This window comes from Syngnathus acus, chromosome 10 (assembly GCF_901709675.1).
Source record: "Syngnathus acus chromosome 10, fSynAcu1.2, whole genome shotgun sequence".
Classification (NCBI taxonomy): domain Eukaryota; kingdom Metazoa; phylum Chordata; class Actinopteri; order Syngnathiformes; family Syngnathidae; genus Syngnathus; species Syngnathus acus.
The window spans coordinates 27,513,685-27,532,218 of NC_051095.1; the positions used below are offsets into that span (position 1 = coordinate 27,513,685).

Below are 18,534 nucleotides of genomic sequence, written 5' to 3' on the forward strand. Positions count from 1 at the left end.
CGTTGGCCTGATGAAGACAACTCTCGGTCTGACGAAATTCTTTGTGTAAAATGTTGATGAACCCAACATCTCCCACCTGGACTAGTGATTAGAACTAGTGAGGAGGGCGGCTTCTGTTGTGGGCACGGAGCTATCTGATCTGGCATCTGTGGCAGATCAGCGGTTCTTGGCTAGGCTGCAGGCCATCAAATACAACCCCGAACACCCACTGTACAGCACCATTGCTGGGCAAATGAGCAGGCTGCTGACACCGTCTTGCTCCACGGAGAGGCTGAAGGGTTCATTCCTTCCCTATGCCGTGAGACTTTTTAACTCGTAGGGGTTGGGGGCACGCTAACGGTTGTGACACTGTTCATTTATTTATTATAACTGTTTATTGTTTATTTATTTCCATCCATTTTCTGCCAGCCAATCGCAGGGCACACAGAGACGAACAACCATTCGCACTCGCGTTCACACCTAGGGACAATTTGGAGTGCTCAATCGGCCTACCAAGCATGTTTTTTGGATGAGAGAGGAACGTAACTCTCTAATGTAATTTAATAAAAAACGTAGTTCTAATTTGTGCCTCGTAAGCATGTCTCTTTGTCTATGCCATTTTAGAGGATCCTAATGTTGTTTTCTTTGCACAAACGATAGTATTTATTTATCAAAGGCGGCGGAGGTATGTACTCTACGTGTTACGAACCAGCCTCTGATTGGTTTACTGCCGCGACCTATGTAAAACGTAATTACCGATCATGCCTGTATTTTAGTCTCTGTGTGGCGGAAACCACACAAATCAATTTTACAGATTTGCACAAACTATAGTATTTATTAATGGCGGCGGAGGGTACGTACTCTACATATTACGTACCAGGAGGGCGAGGTGGAATCGAACCTGCGCCCTCCTAACTGTGAGGCGGACGTGCTACCCAGTGCACCACCAAGCCGCATTGTTTATTTATTTGATCCAGTAATTCTTAATTATTTATTTTATCTGTTTCATTATTAATATTAAGCTATCTTCTGTTGTTGATGTTAGTATTGTTCTGTTTATCCCTCTGTGTGTTTCTGTATCTAACTGCTGGCTCCTGAATTTCCCCCCGGGGATCAATAACGTATCTACGTATCTATCTGTCCGTCCGTCCGTCCCGCGCTCTCGCTCTTAAATACAATACAAGACAATAAAAATTAATTAAAGTTAATGTGGCACGGTGTCGCATGTCTGCCTCACAGTTCAGAGGACATGGGTTCGATTCCACCTCCCGCACTCCCTGTGTGGAGTTTGCATGTTCTCCCCGTGCCTGCGTGGGTTTTCCCTGGGAAGTCCGGTTTCCTCCCACATCCCAAAATCATGCTCTGTAGGCCGATTGAGCACTCCAAATTGCCCATAGGTGTGAGTGCGGGTGCGAATGGGTGTTCGTCTCTGTGTGCTATGCGATTGGCTGGCAACCAATTCAGGGTGTCCCCCCGCCTACTGCCTGATGACTGCTGGGATAGGCAGGCTGCCGTGGGGACAAGCGATACAGATAATGAATGGATGTATGAAAGGATACAATTAACCTACTGACAGTTTTTAGAAGACGCTTTTCTTCAAGAAGTGGTACTGGTAAAAGTGCATCTTTCAAGACCATGAATATTATGCAGGACAATACTCCATCGCATACATCAAAGTTCTCCACTGTGTGGCTTGCCGGTAAAGGCCTTTAAGATGATAAAGACGTGGCCCCCTTCTTCACCTGACCTAAACTCTATTGAGAACTTGTAGCCCCTTCCTTAATGGGAGATTTACGCTGAAGGGAAACAGTACACCTCTGTGAACAATGTCTGGGAGGCTGTGGTTGTTGCTGCACAAAAAGTTAATCAACCGCTGACAGACCCCATAGATTGAAGTCGTACAACTGTTATTAAAAAGAAGCGTGACTATATTGGTCACAGATTTTTTTTAGATGTTAAATTGTAAATTTTGAGTTGTTTGTTTATTACTCACAGTAAAAAATGAAAGTGAGATGGGAAAATTTTCCTTTTTGTTTTAATTGCATAATAATTTTGCAAAGTAATAGTTACCTAATAATTGTGCACACAGACATTTTCCCAATAAAAACAGAATGTCACTTTACTCTTAAATATTCAAATTTGGGGATTATTACCATTTACATTTTGGTTGACCGAGAGCACTGTTCAAAAACAAAATTAATCTTTAAAAATACAATTTGCCAAATAATTCAGCACACAGTGTAGTATTTAATACCACATTTCTTGGTATGATCATTGACACCAAACTCTGTTGGAATACATGTAGAAAATGTCTGGACAAACATGTTTAAACTCCCAGCTATTCTTTGTGAAACTAAGGATATCCTCAACAATAAATCGTATATTATTTATAACTTGCTCTCAATTCCTCTAATGACATTGGGTATTGAATTTTGGGGAAATACATATAACACAAATACTATTCCTATGTTATGTCTCTCTGCCTTTTGAGTGAAGAAAAACGCACATACAAGTAATGTCTGTTGACATGACTGTTGCTGCTTGTCTCGCCTCCTTGACAGACCTGCGCCGATGGACTGAATGTTGTCGGAAGCATGCAATAATTGGATGGGGTCCTGTTGGTGACTGACTTGTAGTGTAACATAACTCCGCTGCAAGACACAGAAAATTACCGTCTTTTCTGGACAATAAGTCGCAGCTTTTTCCATAGCGGTGCGACTTATACTAAGAAGCGAGTTATGTTATATTTTTAACACATTACTTACTTGTATATCACTTACATAACATGTTATTTTCACACTAAACCGCATGAGGCAATTTAGGCCTGTGGAATAATTGGAACTGCAACTAACGATGAGTCTGACGTCAGCAACGTAGCAAAGGAAGCGCCGCATCTACTTTCGGAGTCAGCAGAGTTGTTTATAAGTGACACAAAGGATGAAGATTTCGATGGATTTAATGATTTGGATTGACATGGATGGTTTGATAAACTTGTTAGCATGTTATAGTTATTTGAATAACTCTTAATATGTTGCGTCAGGCACATTCTCAGTTCCTCGTTTATGTGTCTACGTAACGTTAGCATACCGTACCGTCCAGCCTGTTGAAAAACGAACACACGTTAAAGAAGTTGGACACAGGTAATTAGTAATGGTTGATGCAAGGCGGAAAGCCCAAGCTCTCTACACGCAAATAAAATCCAACAATGTTCATTTTAGTGTCCTTGGTTAATTGAGGTTAATTAGAAGTATCTTATGATTGGGGAAGAGTTCTTAATATTGCAATAAAATCAAGACATTTTGTCTGGAGGTTTTCAACAATGAAAAATCAGTTTTTTATCTTTTTAATGTTTAAACCGAACTGAAGTTTGAACCAAATCCATCCATCCATCCATCTTCTTCCGCTTATCCGGGGTCGGGTCGCGGGGGCAGCAGCTTCAGGAGGGACTCCCAGACTTCCCTCTCCCCAGCCACTTCATCTAGCTCATCCCGGGGGATCCCAAGGCGTTCCCAGGCCAGCTGAGAGACATAGTCTCTCCAGCGCGTCCTGGGTCGTCCCCGGGGTCTCCTACCGGTGGGACATGCCCGGAACACCTCCCCAGGGAGGCGTCCAGGAGGCATCCTGATGAGATGCCCGAGCCACCTCATCTGGCTCCTCTCAACGTGGAGGAGTAGCGACTCTACTCCGAGTCTCTCCCGGATGACCGAACTTCTCACCCTATCTCTAAGGGAGAGCCCGGACATCCTGCGGAGAAAACTCATTTCGGCCGCTTGTATCCGGGATCTCGTTCTTTCGGTCAGACCCATAGCTCGTGACCATAGGTGAGGGGTAGGAGCGTAAATCGACCGGGCGTAAATTGAGAGCTTTGCCTTTTGGCTCAGCTCTCTCTTTACCACGGACGGACCGGTACAGAAGTCCGCATTACGGCCGACGCTGCACCGATCCGCCTGTCGAATCTCGCGCTCCATCCTCCCCTCACTCTGAACAAGACCCCAAGATACTTAAAACTCCTCCACTTGGGGCAGGATCTCATCCCCAATCCGGAGAGGGCATTCCACCCTTTTCCGATCGAGGACCATGGACTACGGATTTGGAGGTGTTGACCTCATCCCGACCGCTTCACACTCTGCTGGCAGAACCGCTCCAGTGAGAGCTGGAGATCCGGCTGAAGAAGCCAACAGCACCACGTCGTCTGCAAAAAGCAGAGACGCGATGCTGAGGTCCCCAAAACCGTACGCCTAGAAATTCTGTCCATAAAAATATGAACGAATCGGTGTGACAAAGGGCAGCCTTGGCGGAGTCCAACCCTCACTGGGAACGAATCCGACTTACTCGCCGGAATGCGGACCAACTCTGACATCGGTGATACAGGGACCGAACCGCCCTTATCAGTTGCTCGGTACCCCGTACCCCCGAAGCACCCCCCACAGAACCTCCCGAGGGACACGGTCGAACGCCTTCTCCAAGGTCCACAAACACGTGGACTGGTTGGGCGAACTCCCATGCACCCTCGAGGATCCTGCTGAGGGTGAAGAGCTGTCCACTGTTCCACGGCCAAGGACGAAAGCCACACTGTTTCCTCCTGAATCCGAGGTTCGACCTCCCGACGGACCCTCCTCTGCAGCACCCCTGAATAGACCTTACCAGGGAGGCTGAGGAGTGTAATTCCCCTGTAATTGGAACCCCACCCTCCGGTCCCCCTTCTTAAAGAGGGGAACCACCACCCAGTCTGCCAATCCAGAGGTACTGTCCCCGATGTCCACGCAATGTTGTAGAGACGTGTCAGCCATGACAGCCCCACAACATCCAGAGCCCTTAAGAAATCCGGGCGGATTCTCAATCCACCCCGGGGCCTTGCCACCCGAGGAGTTTTTTAACTACCTCAGTGACTTCGACCCCAGAGATTGGAGAGTCCGCCTCAGAGTCCCAGGCCCTGCTTCCACAAGTGGAAGGCGTGTAGGTGGAATTAAGGAGGTCTTCGGAAGTAGTTCTCCCCACCGACACACGACGTCCCGAGTCGATGTCAGCAGCACGCCACTCCACTGTAAAACAGTGGTTGACGTTGCACTGCTTCCCCCTCCTGAGACGCCGGATGGTGGACCAGAATTTCCTCGAAGCCGTCCGGAAGGTCATTCTCCATGCCTCGCCAAACTCCCCCCGCCCGGGTTTTTGCCTCAGCAACCGCCGAAGCCGCGTTCCGCTTGGCCATCCGGTACCTGTCAGCTGCCTCCGGAGTCCCGCAGGCCAAAACGGCCCGATAGGACTCCTTCTTCAGCTTGACGGCATCCCTTACCGCCGGTGTCCACCAGCGGGTTCGGGGATTGCCGCCACGACAGGCACCAATGACCTTACGGCCACAGCTCCGGTCGGCCGCCTCAACAATGGAGGCGCGGAACAAGGTCCACTTTGACTCAATGTCCCCCGCCTCCCCCGGGACGTGGGAAAAGCTCTGCCGGAGGTGGGAGTTGAAGCTCTTCCTGATAGGGGATTCCGCCAGACGTTCCCAGCAGACCCTCACAGAGCGTTTGGGTCTGCCAGGTCGGACCGGCATCTTCCCCCACCATCGGAGCCAACCCACCACCAGGTGGTGATCAGTTGACAGCTCCGCCCCTCTCTTCGCCCGAGTGTCCAAACATGCGGCCGGCAAATCCGATGACACGACTACAAAGTCGATCATCGAACTGCGGCCTAGGGTGTCCTGGTGCCAAGTGCACACATGGACGCCCTTATGTTTGAACATGGTGTTCATTATAGAAAATCCGTGTCGAGCACAGAAGTCCAATAATAGAACACCGCTCGGGTTCAGATCGGGGGGGGCCGTTCCTCACAATCACGCCCTTCCAGGTCTCACTGTCATTGCCCATGTGAGCATTGAAGTCACCCAGTAGAACGTGGAGTCCCTCGAAGGAGCGCTCTCCAGCACTTCCACCAGGGACTCCAGAAGGGTGGGTACTCTGAGCTGCCGCTTGGTGCATAGACACAACAACAGTCAGGACCCGTCCCCCCCACCCCGAAGGCGGAGGGAGGCTACCCTCTCGTTCACCGGGGTGAACCCCAATGTGCAGGCACCCAGCCGGGGGGCAATAAGTATACCCACACCTGCTCGACGCCTCTCACCGTGGGCAACTCCAGAGTGGAAGAGTGTCCAGCCCCTCTCGAGAGGGCTTGTACCGGAACCCAAACTGTGCGTGGAGGCAAGTCCGACTATATCTAGTCGGAACCTTTCTGCCTCGCACACCAGCTCGGGCTCCTTTCCAGCCAGAGAGGTGACATTCCATGTCCCAAGAGCCAGCTTCTGCAGCCGGGGATCAGACCGCCAAAGTCCCTGCCTTTGGCCGCCGCCCAGCTTGCACTGCACCCGACCCCTTTGGCCCCTCCCACAGGTGGTGAGCCCATGGGAAGGGGGACCCACGTTTTCTTTTCGGGCTGTGCCCGGCCGGGCCCCATGGGCGAAGGCCCGGCCACCAGACGCTCGCCTTCGAGCCCCGCCTCCAGGCCTGGCTCCAGAGGGGGGCCCCGGTGACCCGTGTCCGGGCGAGGGAAAACGGGATCCATTTATTTTTTTCTTCATAAGGGGCTAATGTGAGCCGTGATTTGAACCAAATCGTCACTTAAAAACTGAAACTTATGTATAGTGAACCGTTACACCCCTATTATCCTGTCGTCTGGCAGCACGACCATCGTGAACGACAAAAATGCCGTGTAGTCTGAGAAGGCCATTAAATAAAGCAAAGATAGGTTTCTGTTAAAGATATACATTTGTGCAACAGTTATGAAAATGACTTGAAAATATGTACCGTAATTTTTGGACTATAAGTCGCGTTTTTTTTCATAGTTTGGGTGGGGGGGCGACTTATAATAAGGAGCGACTTATATGTGTTTTTTTTTCAAAAATCTTCCACAAAAAAAAAGTGAAACCGCGATAAACGAACCGCGATGCAAGGGATTACTGTAATTTGAATTTCAAGTGACGTCAGCAGCGCGACGCGGCGCGGCGGTTGTTTACATAAAGGACAAAGATTGATCACGGGATGACAAAGATGACGAAGGACCCCACGTACTACCGGCATCATTAGCGGCTTTGTTTCTAAGTGACACGGCGGACGAAGAGTTTGAAGGATTTAAGGATTTGGAGTGACACAGAAGGTTTGAAAAACTATTATGGCTTTTACGCACGACCGGTCCTATTCTATGGAGCTCTCTTTCACCTCCGTGGATGGAAGTCTGGGGCCGGCGCTCGGCCGGGTGGCTGTCCCTGGACGGTGGATAGGGCTCGGTCATGGCTTTTACGCACGCCCGGTCCTATTCTATGGAGCTCTCTTCCACTTCCGTGGCTGGAAGTCCACGCCGCCACACGCCTGGACGTTTGTTTTGTTAAATAAAGAGCCGTTTACCAAACCCACGTCTTTCCTTGAACTTTAACGCTACAATATATAGTAGATCTGTGGAATAACGACAAGGCTGACGTCAGGGCGCACGCGCGGCGTTGTTGACAAAGGACGAGGAATCTGATCGATGGATTTAATGATTTAGAGTGCACAGATGGTTTGATAATACTATTGCTTATATAATAGTTATTTGATATCTAATTTATATATCGTTATATGGGCCTGTGGAATATTTTGAAGTGCAAGCGCCGTCAGCTGCTGACAAAGAACGATCGATGGATTTAATGATTTGGAGTGACACAGATGGTTTGATAACATTATTGCTTATATAATAGTTATTTGATATATAATTTATATATCGTTATATGGGCCTGTGGAATATTTTGAAGTGCAAGCGCCATCAGCCGCGCGCACGCATTGTTGACAAAGGACGATTGATGGATTTAATGAATTGGAGTGACACAGATGGTTTTATTAACGTGTTATTTATGTAATGGTTATTTGAATAACTCTGAATTTTACGTCAGGGCCGTTCTCAGCTCTTCGTTTGTGTTTATGTCACGTTAGCATACCTGTCGTTTAGCCTGTTGTTGCTCGTTCATGACTGTTCTTGGTGTTGGATTTTGTCGAATAAATTGCCCCCCCAAAATGCGACTTGTACTCCGGAGCGACTTATATATGTTTTTTTTCACTTTTTTGGGCATTTTATGGCTGATGCGACTTTTTACTCCGGAGCGACTTATAGTCCGAAAATTACGGTATGTCTATTATTTCTTTTAAAACATTGTTTAAATTGAAAACTGTATTTTCCGCACCATAACATGCCAAGTTCCTTCACGTTGCCTTTCTGCAATGATCCTGGCTTTAAAGAAAGCTCTAATTTGTGCCTCGTAAGCATGTCTCTTTGTCTATGCCATTTTAGAGGATCCTAATGTTTTCTTTGCACAAACGATAGTATTTATTTATCAAAGGCGGCGGAGGTACATACTCTACGTGTTACGTCCCAGCCTCTGATTTGTTTACTGCCCCGACCTATGTAAAACGTAATTACCGATTATGCCTGTATATTACGTCTCTGTGTGGCGGAATCCACACAAATCAACTTTACAGATTTGCACAAACTATAGTATTTATTAATGGCGGCGGAGGTACGTACTCTACGAGTTACGTACAGTCCTCTGATTTGTTTTCTGCCCTGATCTACGTAAAATATAATGTCCTCTGATTGGTTCATTGGGTCTACATATTACGCCTGTATATTACGTCTCTGTGTGTAGGAAGCCACACAAAAGAACTTTAAAGATTTGCACAAACGATAGTATTTATTTATCAATAGCGGCGGAGGTACGTACTCTTCATGTTACGTACAGTCTTCTAATTGTTTTTTTTTGCCCCGATCTACGTAAAACGTAATGTCCTCAGATTGCTTCATCGGGTCTACATATTATGCCTGTATTTTACGGAAGCCACATAAAACAATTTTACAGATTTTGGAATTCGGTTGACACAAAAAGCACACATTATCAAAAGGAAAATTAATTTAAAATTAAAGGCTTTTAGGTGCACCTTATGGTGCGGAAAATACGATAGTAAAAAATATAGTATGAATGAAGCCAAGCCATGTGGCTTTACAAGGGTGAAAAAGTGCTGTTTTTGTGTCAAAGAAAAATGTGAATGATCCGTCCATCCATCCATCCATCCATCCATCCATCCATCCATCCATCCATCCATCCTGCCCCGCTCCCTTCAAAAGTAGTGATTTTAACAATAATTATTTCTTTTACAGACTGTTCCCCGGATATTGAGATGGCACTGAGAGAATTAGACTCCTGTTTGAAGCTGCTTTTTCCTCAGTTCACACTTCAAGACAGCCTCACAACTAACAGCTGCCACCTCACACAAACAAACACTGGATGTTTGTCAGATGATGAAAGTCCCTGCTGTAGCAAAAACTTGATAAATGACAGAACAGAGAAGATACAAGAGAGCAAAGAGAGGGTGACAAAAGAAGAAAATGACAGAGACAATAAAGACAAGCGTGAGGAGAAAGAAATAAAGAAAAAGAAGCAGAAAAGGTGGGAAAGTGAAGAACTGAAGATGCGAAACAACCAGAAAAAAGGAGAGCTTGAAGTAGAACAAAGTCATACGATAAAACATGAGGCCAAGGGCAGATGTGAAGCAGAAGAGCATGACCTTCTTCATGTAGACTGTTTTATTCAAAACTCTGGCCTTTTGTCCCGCTCGTATCGTCTGGACTTGAACCTTAGTCCTGGTGAGTAAAATTTTTCAATTTCACAAAATTTAAAAAGAAATGTCACTTGTATTTTGTTTGCGTGAAAGATACCGCCATATAGCACTACACTACCCGCATGTTTATAATTCACAGAATTCATTTTTTTTATCTGTCAGATATTATCTGATTTGAAGATCTGGTTATGTGGTTCGTATATTGTGCATTCAGAACTGCACTATTGGTCCACTTAATTTGATTGATTTGTTTATTTCGGCAAGCTCAACACTCTTATTACAACTTAATTTCACATTTTGTTTCACAACTTGTTGGAAAGGGAAGCGGGTTGAAGCAATTCTGCTTATCTAGTCCCGTTTCGATTTTAACCAAGGATTTGGAGTCGGAGTCACAATCTTGCAGGCACCCTGGGCACTGTCCCCATCAAAAGGCGGCACTTGCACCGATCAATCACTTTTAATTGTCTCCCATGCTGGCCTCCTGTAGCTTGACCATTTTCTTATTAAGTTCAGACATCTCAAGACGGAGGGTTGCCAAAATCTCTGGCCTCTGCTCTCAGCCCTCAGGTTGCTTTCCAAGGCTGGAGGTCCCTCGTTTCCAAGGGCGCCAGATTTCATTTCTTTTAGCTTATTTTACAGGAGCAACCCCATGAGGGTCAACGTTGAGTGGAGATAGTCTGGTAGATTGCACTGACAACCCAGTTTCGGAGATCCATAGCTTATGATACAGTTGGGGAAGTGCCTGTTCCTGCCGCCAGGAGATCTGCTCTCGGTGCGCCCTCAAGACTGCAACTACCTCTCGTTTATGTATTACCGTATTGGCCCGAATATAAGACGGTATTTTTTGCATTGAAATAAGACTGAAAAAGTGGGGGCCGTCTTACATTCGGGGTCTAGACATTATACCCATTCACAACGTTAGATGGCGCCAAATATCTTTAAAATGAATGCTGAACTTAACTACCCAGGCCAAAGCGAACCCCTGTCACGAAGAAGAAAAATAAAAATTGCGGTAGCACGAAGAAGAAAAATAAAAAATAGTTAGAAAGAAAATAAGAGAAGAGATAACAGAAAATGGAAAAACCAGAAGCCATTAATTTACAAATGTGATTGCACTTTAGTTTACATATTTAAATGTTCAGATATTAAGATGTGATAGACAGTTTTTGCATGATTTGAATGAGGCATAATAACATGCTTTTTCTCTCGAATATATTGTTATAATCATTTGTCTCAGATGTACTGTAATTATTTTCCGTATAAAAATTTAATTTGTTGTTCAAAAAGTATTTTTTCAAACTTGTCTTGAAAAAGAGGGGGTCGTCTTATAATCAGGGTAGTCTTATATTCGGGCCAATACGGTATGTGGGTAGTACAGTGATCCTTCGTTATTGCTGATAATTGGTTCAAAGACCACCCGCGATAGGTGAAAATCTGCAATGAATCAATATTTTTAAAATATCCAAGAGACTTTTATCCTTTTATTTTTAGACACTATTTTATTTTTAAACACTTTATTGTATTCTTAAACATTTTAAAGTTAAACTGACTCTTAGAAATATTCAACAAATTGTAAATGTGTCACGGCTCCGCTCTGCTCTCGCCGTGGTGGCCGGTCTTAGAAACATTCAACAAATTGTAAATGTGTCACAGCTCCGCCCTGGTCTCGCCGTGGTGGCCGGCTGACGCGCCCCCGCAGACCAGCTCCAATGTGGAGCTGCACATCTCCGCAACCGGTGCCCTTGTTACTGGCTCATTAGGGCGTGTATTTAAACCCCGCAAGCCCGTCAATCTGGGGTGGTTCGTCTGCCTCGATACATGTATGCCTGCCACCTGGTTCTGCAATGCCACCTGATTCCCATTTGCCCGATCCACTGTGTAGCGCGATGCCTGTTTATGATTCGCTGTTTTGCGAAAGCCTGGTTTTATGATCTGCTATGGACTCTGTTTGGCTTGACCTTCTGCCTGTCCCTGACCGACCATGAGCTTGTTATGACCGTCTGCTTTGATGACGCACGATGCACGTTCACTGACGGGCTAGTCAGCTTGCCTCGTTGCCCTGCTCTGCCCGCATTCCAGCCCTCCTTGTCTCTGTTAAACTTTGTGTGAGCCCGTGTTGCATTTGGTTGTCCTGCCTCATTCGTGACAAAACGAAGTGCAAATCAGAGATGCTGCTGACTCTGCTGACGCAAATGAAGTGGAAGAGCGGATACGTACCGGGAACCTGAGATAAAGCGTGGTTAGAACTGCTCTTACAGTTCTAAGCCAATCAACGGCAAGATAGAGATCAACATGTTCCCATATGTCTCGTCTCCTCTACCGGCCAATAGAGGCTTTGCAGCTGACGTCATCAAGCTACCCACATTAGCTTGGCGGCCATCTTGGCGGTCAACTTTTCAGTGCCTGTCAACGACTCACACACGCTTTCTTGTTATATCTGCTGCTATTTGAGCTTAAAAATGCCGGATACCTGCTGTGCTGTTGGATGTAGCAATAGACGAGGCGATAAACCAAATCTTAGCTTCTATAGATTTCCGGCGAACATGAAAAAACGTGATAAATGGATCGCGGATATTCGTCGTGAACGATGGAAACCTACGATTTACACAAGGATATGCAATGAGGACTTCATATCAGGTATGTAAACAAACCATTCACCCCTGATTTGTTTCACAAAATGTGAAATAATACAATATGGGATGATACAAATATGATTGTTGAAAATGCTGGGTGCATTTTTAGAAAGGCAGCAAGAGCAGCAAGGCAGGGAATGGGATGATTTCTTCAGTTCACCCCCCCCGTTTTTATTTTGTGTTTATTTTTTCATGATGCTTCATCTGATTGGCTTGAAAACGTTATCAATGTAAATATTGAATTATATTTATTGGTTAAGTTTTCAAGCCAATCAGATGTGGCATCATGCAAAAATAAACAAATAATAAAAATGGTAGCAACTTGAACAGACAGGTACAGTATCTGAATGATTTCACTCTATTCAGTTTTTTAATATGTCAAGTTATGAAATGCCATTACAAAAAGTAATTATAAATATCTGGATATGAGAGTTCAGGCAGGTCGGCTGTTGCAAAATGCTCGGGCGATTTTAGCATGCTTCTCGGTAAAAGGTACGGATCCGTTGTGCCAACAAGGTTCAACTTCTCTCTGTAACGTTTCTTGGATTCTTCATCCAAATGCCCAACTTCGTTGGATAGCAAATCAGCCATAATTCGGATGAAATCGGTGAAAATGTAGCGCAGAAATCAAACAACCTATACAAACACGTAGGAACGAGCTGACGAGTTGACCGCCAAGATGGCGGCATAACACAAAATCACGTGATAAAACCACGTGACTGCAAAGCCTCTATAGTGTGCTGTAAAGTCATATGGGAAAACAAAACCCCGCGTGAAGTGATGTCGCAAATAGCAGTGATGCACCATGTATAGCTGCAATATCTGTTTTCATAAAAACCCGCGATGCACCATGGCCACAATAGGTGAAGCGCAAGGAACCACTGTATATTTACTTTGTTTTATGTTAATTAAGACAAAAGCATTTCTAGGTGAGATCTCGAGCCCAGATATGACCACCTAATTTATTTTATATTGCTGGTCGATATCTTCTACTGTGTGTTTGAGAATTTTCATCAGCTGGTCTTTCCTGGCATTCTCATCTTTGAGAACTGCAATTTCTTCCATCGTGGTTTTAATCCAATCAATCGAGTCTCCATTTTCATAATACTCTTCTTAATGTCGCTAATCTCCCCTCCAGTCTCTTGAAGAGAGTTCTCTGCTAATTTTTTTTCCTGATGATTAGAGAAAGGTGGCGCAGTGAGTAGCATGTCTGCCTCACAGTTCAGAGGTTGTGCGTTCAATTCCACTTCCGGCCCTCGCTGTGTGTAGTTTGTGTGCGTACGTGGGTTTTCTCTGGGTACTCTGGCCAATGGAGCACTCCAAATTGCCCATAGCTGTGAGTATGAATGTGAATGGGTTGTTTCTGTGTGCACTGTGATTGACTGGCAACCAGCTCAGGGTGTACCCTGCCTACTGCCCAATGACTGCTGGGATAGGCTCCAGCACACGCGCGACCCCCATGGGGACAAGCGATATGGCCTCTTTTGAATTCTCAGCCCTCCCTCCACAGAGCTCTTTGAAGTTTTGAGGCACGTGAACACTCGTGCACAAATGCAGATAAAGACTGAAAGTGACCCCCACATACAGGCTGCTCTCTCAACCAATGAAAGTGTTGGGTTTCAAATAATAACACTTGATTTTGAACACGTGAATACGAATGCACAAAAGCAGATAAAGACTGAAAGTGACTCCATACAGGTTGCTCTCTCCACCAATGAAAGTGTTGGGTTTCAAATAACACTTGATTTTGCAAAAACAACCTCCAGCAGCAGTTATGCAATAGGGCAGGGGTGGCCAACCAGTCAGAGGCGAAGAGCCACATTTTTGACTGTATCATCCCAAAGAGCCACATCAACCCCCCCCCCCCCCCCCCCCCCCCGCAAAGAGCCACATCACCCCCGCCACCCCCCCCGCAGACAGAGAGAGACAGACACACACAGGCCTCTGCTCAGCCAGATTTATTGAATATGTCCCACACCAAGATAATGACATTTAACATTGTGTGCACTGTCTCACACACACATAAACTCTCAGTTCAAGCAAGTCCACAAACAGAAATATAACAATTTTCAATAACCCTAACCCTTTAATGAAGTCGCCTTCGTTGTATGGCTTTTTAGCCTGTGCAATGTTCCAAGCCAGTTGATATGATGCAAGCGTTACGGTCTCTGAGTGGTTTGTAAATTTTTGGGAAAAATGCATCTGCTTTTCTGCCTGACTTTTCAAAGTGACCAACCTGTGCTTGCGAAGTTCAGTCCCTTTTGGAAATTCCTGGTCGATATTAGGATGGACTGAGCTGAAGTGACGCTGAAGATTTGAAGCTTTGAAATGCGCTAATGATGCCTGACATATAAGGCAGAATGGCTTGCCATTACGTTCAACAAAAAAATATAAACTCTCCCACTCTGTTAAAAACGTCCTGTGTTCTTCTTCATATTTTCGTTTGGCTGTGCTTTTTTTCCCTGCCATTTTGAGAGCGAACTTGAAACAAATTATTTACAACTCAAATGAACGCGCGCATTTGTCATCAGTACGTCATTCTTCTTCTTCTTTTCAACTCAAACCGATTCAACTGGTCAGCGCACCACCGCCACCTAGGGGGAATAAATGGCAGCGCCAGCAAAGCATTTTGACGCTTGTCATGTGAAATCTCCTGAAGAGCCGCATGAAACCAGCCAAAGAGCCGCATGCGGCTCGCGAGCCGCGGGTTGGCCACTGCTGCAATAGGGCTTGTCACAATTACCCCAAAGTTACTATTTTTAGAACAGCGAACTGCGCATGTGCCGCGGCGCAGCGTTTTCGGACAAACACAAGAGCCGCACAGGTCGTGAACAGCTGGAGCGCAAAGGACCAACTCGCTATTTTTTTTTATCAGAAATAACATTAACGGACCTATCATGGTTGCAACAAAACACTGCTGCTTTGGTGTCTGTCGGAGCGACTCGCGATATGCTGACCGGGATCATACGAGGGGAGTTTTTTTCACATCTTTCCCAAAGCCGCGAAAGAACCGAGAGAAATGCTTTCGCTGGGTAGAATCTTGTAAACGGCAGAGATTTACAGTACATAATGTCACCAAAGACACATATATATGCTTCTGCATTTTGTCGGTAGAAATGGGCCAACATCTGAAAATCTTGATCCAATACCAGCGACTGCAACGTCTGTGGAGATAAGTTCATCGTTTGCTTTCTCAGTACAAAGCATGCTATTCTAACCATAACACGTGTTTACCCATGGAAGCCACTGCTACTACAATGAAATTAAACACTTTTCTGTTTCCTTTTTGAAGAAATTGCGCATATCAAATAGCTTCATCTTACCCATGGAAGCCACTGATATTACAATGAAATTAAACACTTTTCTGTTAACCTTTTGAAGAAATTGTGCACAACAAATAGCTTCATCTTACCCATGGAAGCCACTGCTACTACAATGAAATTACCGTAATTTTCGGACTATAAGTCGCTCCGGAGTACAAGTCGCATCAGCCATAAAATGCCCAAAAAAGTGAAAAAAAACATATATAAGTCGCTCCGGAGTACAAGTCGCATTTTGGGGGGCAATTTATTCGACAAAATCCAACACCAAGAACAGTCATGAACGAGCAACAACAGGCTAAACGATAGGTATGCTAACGTGACATCAACACAAACGAAGAGCTGAGAACGGCCCTGACGTAACATTCAGAGTTATTCAAAAAACTATTACCGTATTTTCCGCCCTAAAAGGCGCACCGGATTATGAGGCGCACCTTCAATGAACGGCCCATTTTAAAACTTTGTCCATATATAAGGCGCACCGGATTATAAGGCGCATAAAATAGAAGCTATACTGCAACAAACTGAGGTTGACTAGGGTTGCGGTATGCATCCACTAGCCAATAACCAACGAGCCCTCTGTAAACAATCGCGTTTCTCAAACGATCTCCTATAAAATGATCGGAACTGACTAAAGTTCGATCTAACGCATTGGTACTACTTACCTATGTTTCCCTTCCATATCGATCCGTAGATTTACTCGAAACATTAACAGAGCAGCCTATTTTGACATGAAATAGCCTGGTACGTATAGCAGCTATCGTTATAGCATTAGCCATCCGCAAAGTCCCACGAGCCTCAGCTCGCAATCTCCCATGAGCATCAGCAAAGTGTAAACAATCGCGTTTCTCAAACGATCTCCTATAAAATGATCGGAACTGACTAAAGTTCGATCTAACGCATTGGTACTACTTACCTATGTTTCCCTTCCATAGCGATCCGTAGATTTACTCGAAACATTAACAGAGCAGCCTATTTTGACATGAAATAGCCTGGTACGTATAGCAGCTATCGTTATAGCATTAGCCATCCGCAAAGTCCCACGAGCCTCAGCTCGCAATCTCCCATGACCCTCAGCAAAGTGTAAACAATCGCGTTTCTCAAACGATCTCCTATAAAATGATCGGAACTGACTAAAGTTCGATCTAACACATTGGTACTGCTTACCTATGTTTCCCTTCCATATCAATACGTAAATTTACTCGAAACATTAACGGAGCAGCCTATTTTGAAATGAAATAGCCTCGCGGGTACAACAGCTATTCGGTGACGCCCCCTGACTACAGTTACCGTAATGTTGGGAAGCGATGCGACCTTGTAATTTACTAGTCGTACTAAAACGTACTGAAACATTTTGGCAGAGCACTGTGTACAACCAGTATGGATCAACAAATTCATCACTTGATCCATATATAAGGCGCACTGGACTATAAGGCGCACTGTCGGCTTTTGAGAAAATTTTAGGTTTTTAGGTGCGCCTTTTAGGGCGGAAAATACGGTACATAAACAACACGTTAATAAAACCATCTGTGTCACTCCAATTCATTAAATCCATCGATCGTCCTTTGTCAACAATGCGTGCGCGCCGCTGACGGCGCTTGCACTTCAAAATATTCCACAGGCCCGTATAACGATATATAAATTATATATCAAATAACTATTATATAAGCAATAATGCTATCAAACCATCTGTGTCACTCCAAATCATTAAATCCATCGATTGTCCTTTGTCAACAATGGGTGCGCACAGCTGACGGCGCTTGCACTTCAAAATATTCCACAGGCCCATATAACGATATATAAATTAGATATCAAATAACTATTATATAGGCAATAATATTATCAAACCATCTGTGTCACTCCAAATCATTAAATCCATCGATCAAACTCCTCGTCGTACGTACGTACCTCCGCCGCTATTGATAAATAAATACTATCGTTTGTGCAAATCTTTAAAGTTCTTTTGTGTGGCTTCCTACACACAGAGACGTAATATACACGCGTAATATGTAGACCCAATGAACCAATCAGAGGACATTATATTTTACGTAGATCAGGGCAGAAAACAAATCAGAGGACTGTACGTAACTCGTAGAGTACGTACCTCCGCCGCCATTAATAAATACTATAGTTTGTGCAAATCTGTAAAGTTGATTTGTGTGGATTCCGCCACACAGAGACGTAATATACAGGCATAATCGGTAATTACGTTTTACATAGGTCGGGGCAGTAAACAAATCAGAGGCTGGGACGTAACACGTAGAGTACGTACCTCCGCCGCCTTTGATAAATAAATGCTATCGTTTGTGCAAAGAAAACAACATTAGGATCCTCTAAAATGGCATAGACAAAGAGACATGCTTACGAGGCACAAATTAGAGCTTTCTTTAAAGCCAGGATCATTGCAGAAAGGCAACGTGAAGGAACTTGGCATGTTATGGTGCGGAAAATACAGTTTTCAATTTAAACAATGTTTTAAAAGAAATAATAGACATACCGTAATTTTCGGACTATAAGTCGCTCCGGAGTAAAAAGTCGCATCAGCCATAAAATGCCCAAAAAAGTGAAAAAAAACATATATAAGTCGCTCCGGAGTACAAGTCGCATTTTGGGGGGGCAATTTATTCGACAAAATCCAACACCAAGAACAGTCATGAACGAGCAACAACAGGCTAAACGACAGGTATGCTAACGTGACATAAACACAAACGAAGAGCTGAGAACGGCCCTGACGTAAAATTCAGAGTTATTCAAATAACCATTACATAAATAACACGTTAATAAAACCAAGCCCTATTGCATAACTGCTGCTGGAGGTTGTTTTTGCAAAATCAAGTGTTATTTGAAACCCAACACTTTCATTGGTTGAGAGAGCAACCTGTATGGAGTTACTTTCAGTCTTTATCTGCTTTTGTGCATTCGTATTCACGTGTTCAAAATCAAGTGTTATTATTTGAAACCCAACAC

General features: G+C 44.7%; 1 protein-coding gene across 5 annotated transcripts in view; it reads left to right on the plus strand.

The window, feature by feature from the left end:
* The window catches only part of uvssa (UV-stimulated scaffold protein A), a 158,523-nt gene that overhangs the window by 60,486 nt on the left and 79,503 nt on the right, over window positions 1-18,534 (plus strand). For all 5 annotated transcript variants that reach the window (XR_005099210.1, XM_037262838.1, XM_037262837.1 and 2 more), the window contains one exon: window positions 9,154-9,639. Coding sequence is in view for 4 of the 5 variants with exons in the window: in XM_037262838.1 (XP_037118733.1) it covers window positions 9,154-9,639 (486 nt within the window). In the remaining variant the exon portion in view is untranslated. The remainder of the gene's footprint in view (window positions 1-9,153; window positions 9,640-18,534) is intronic.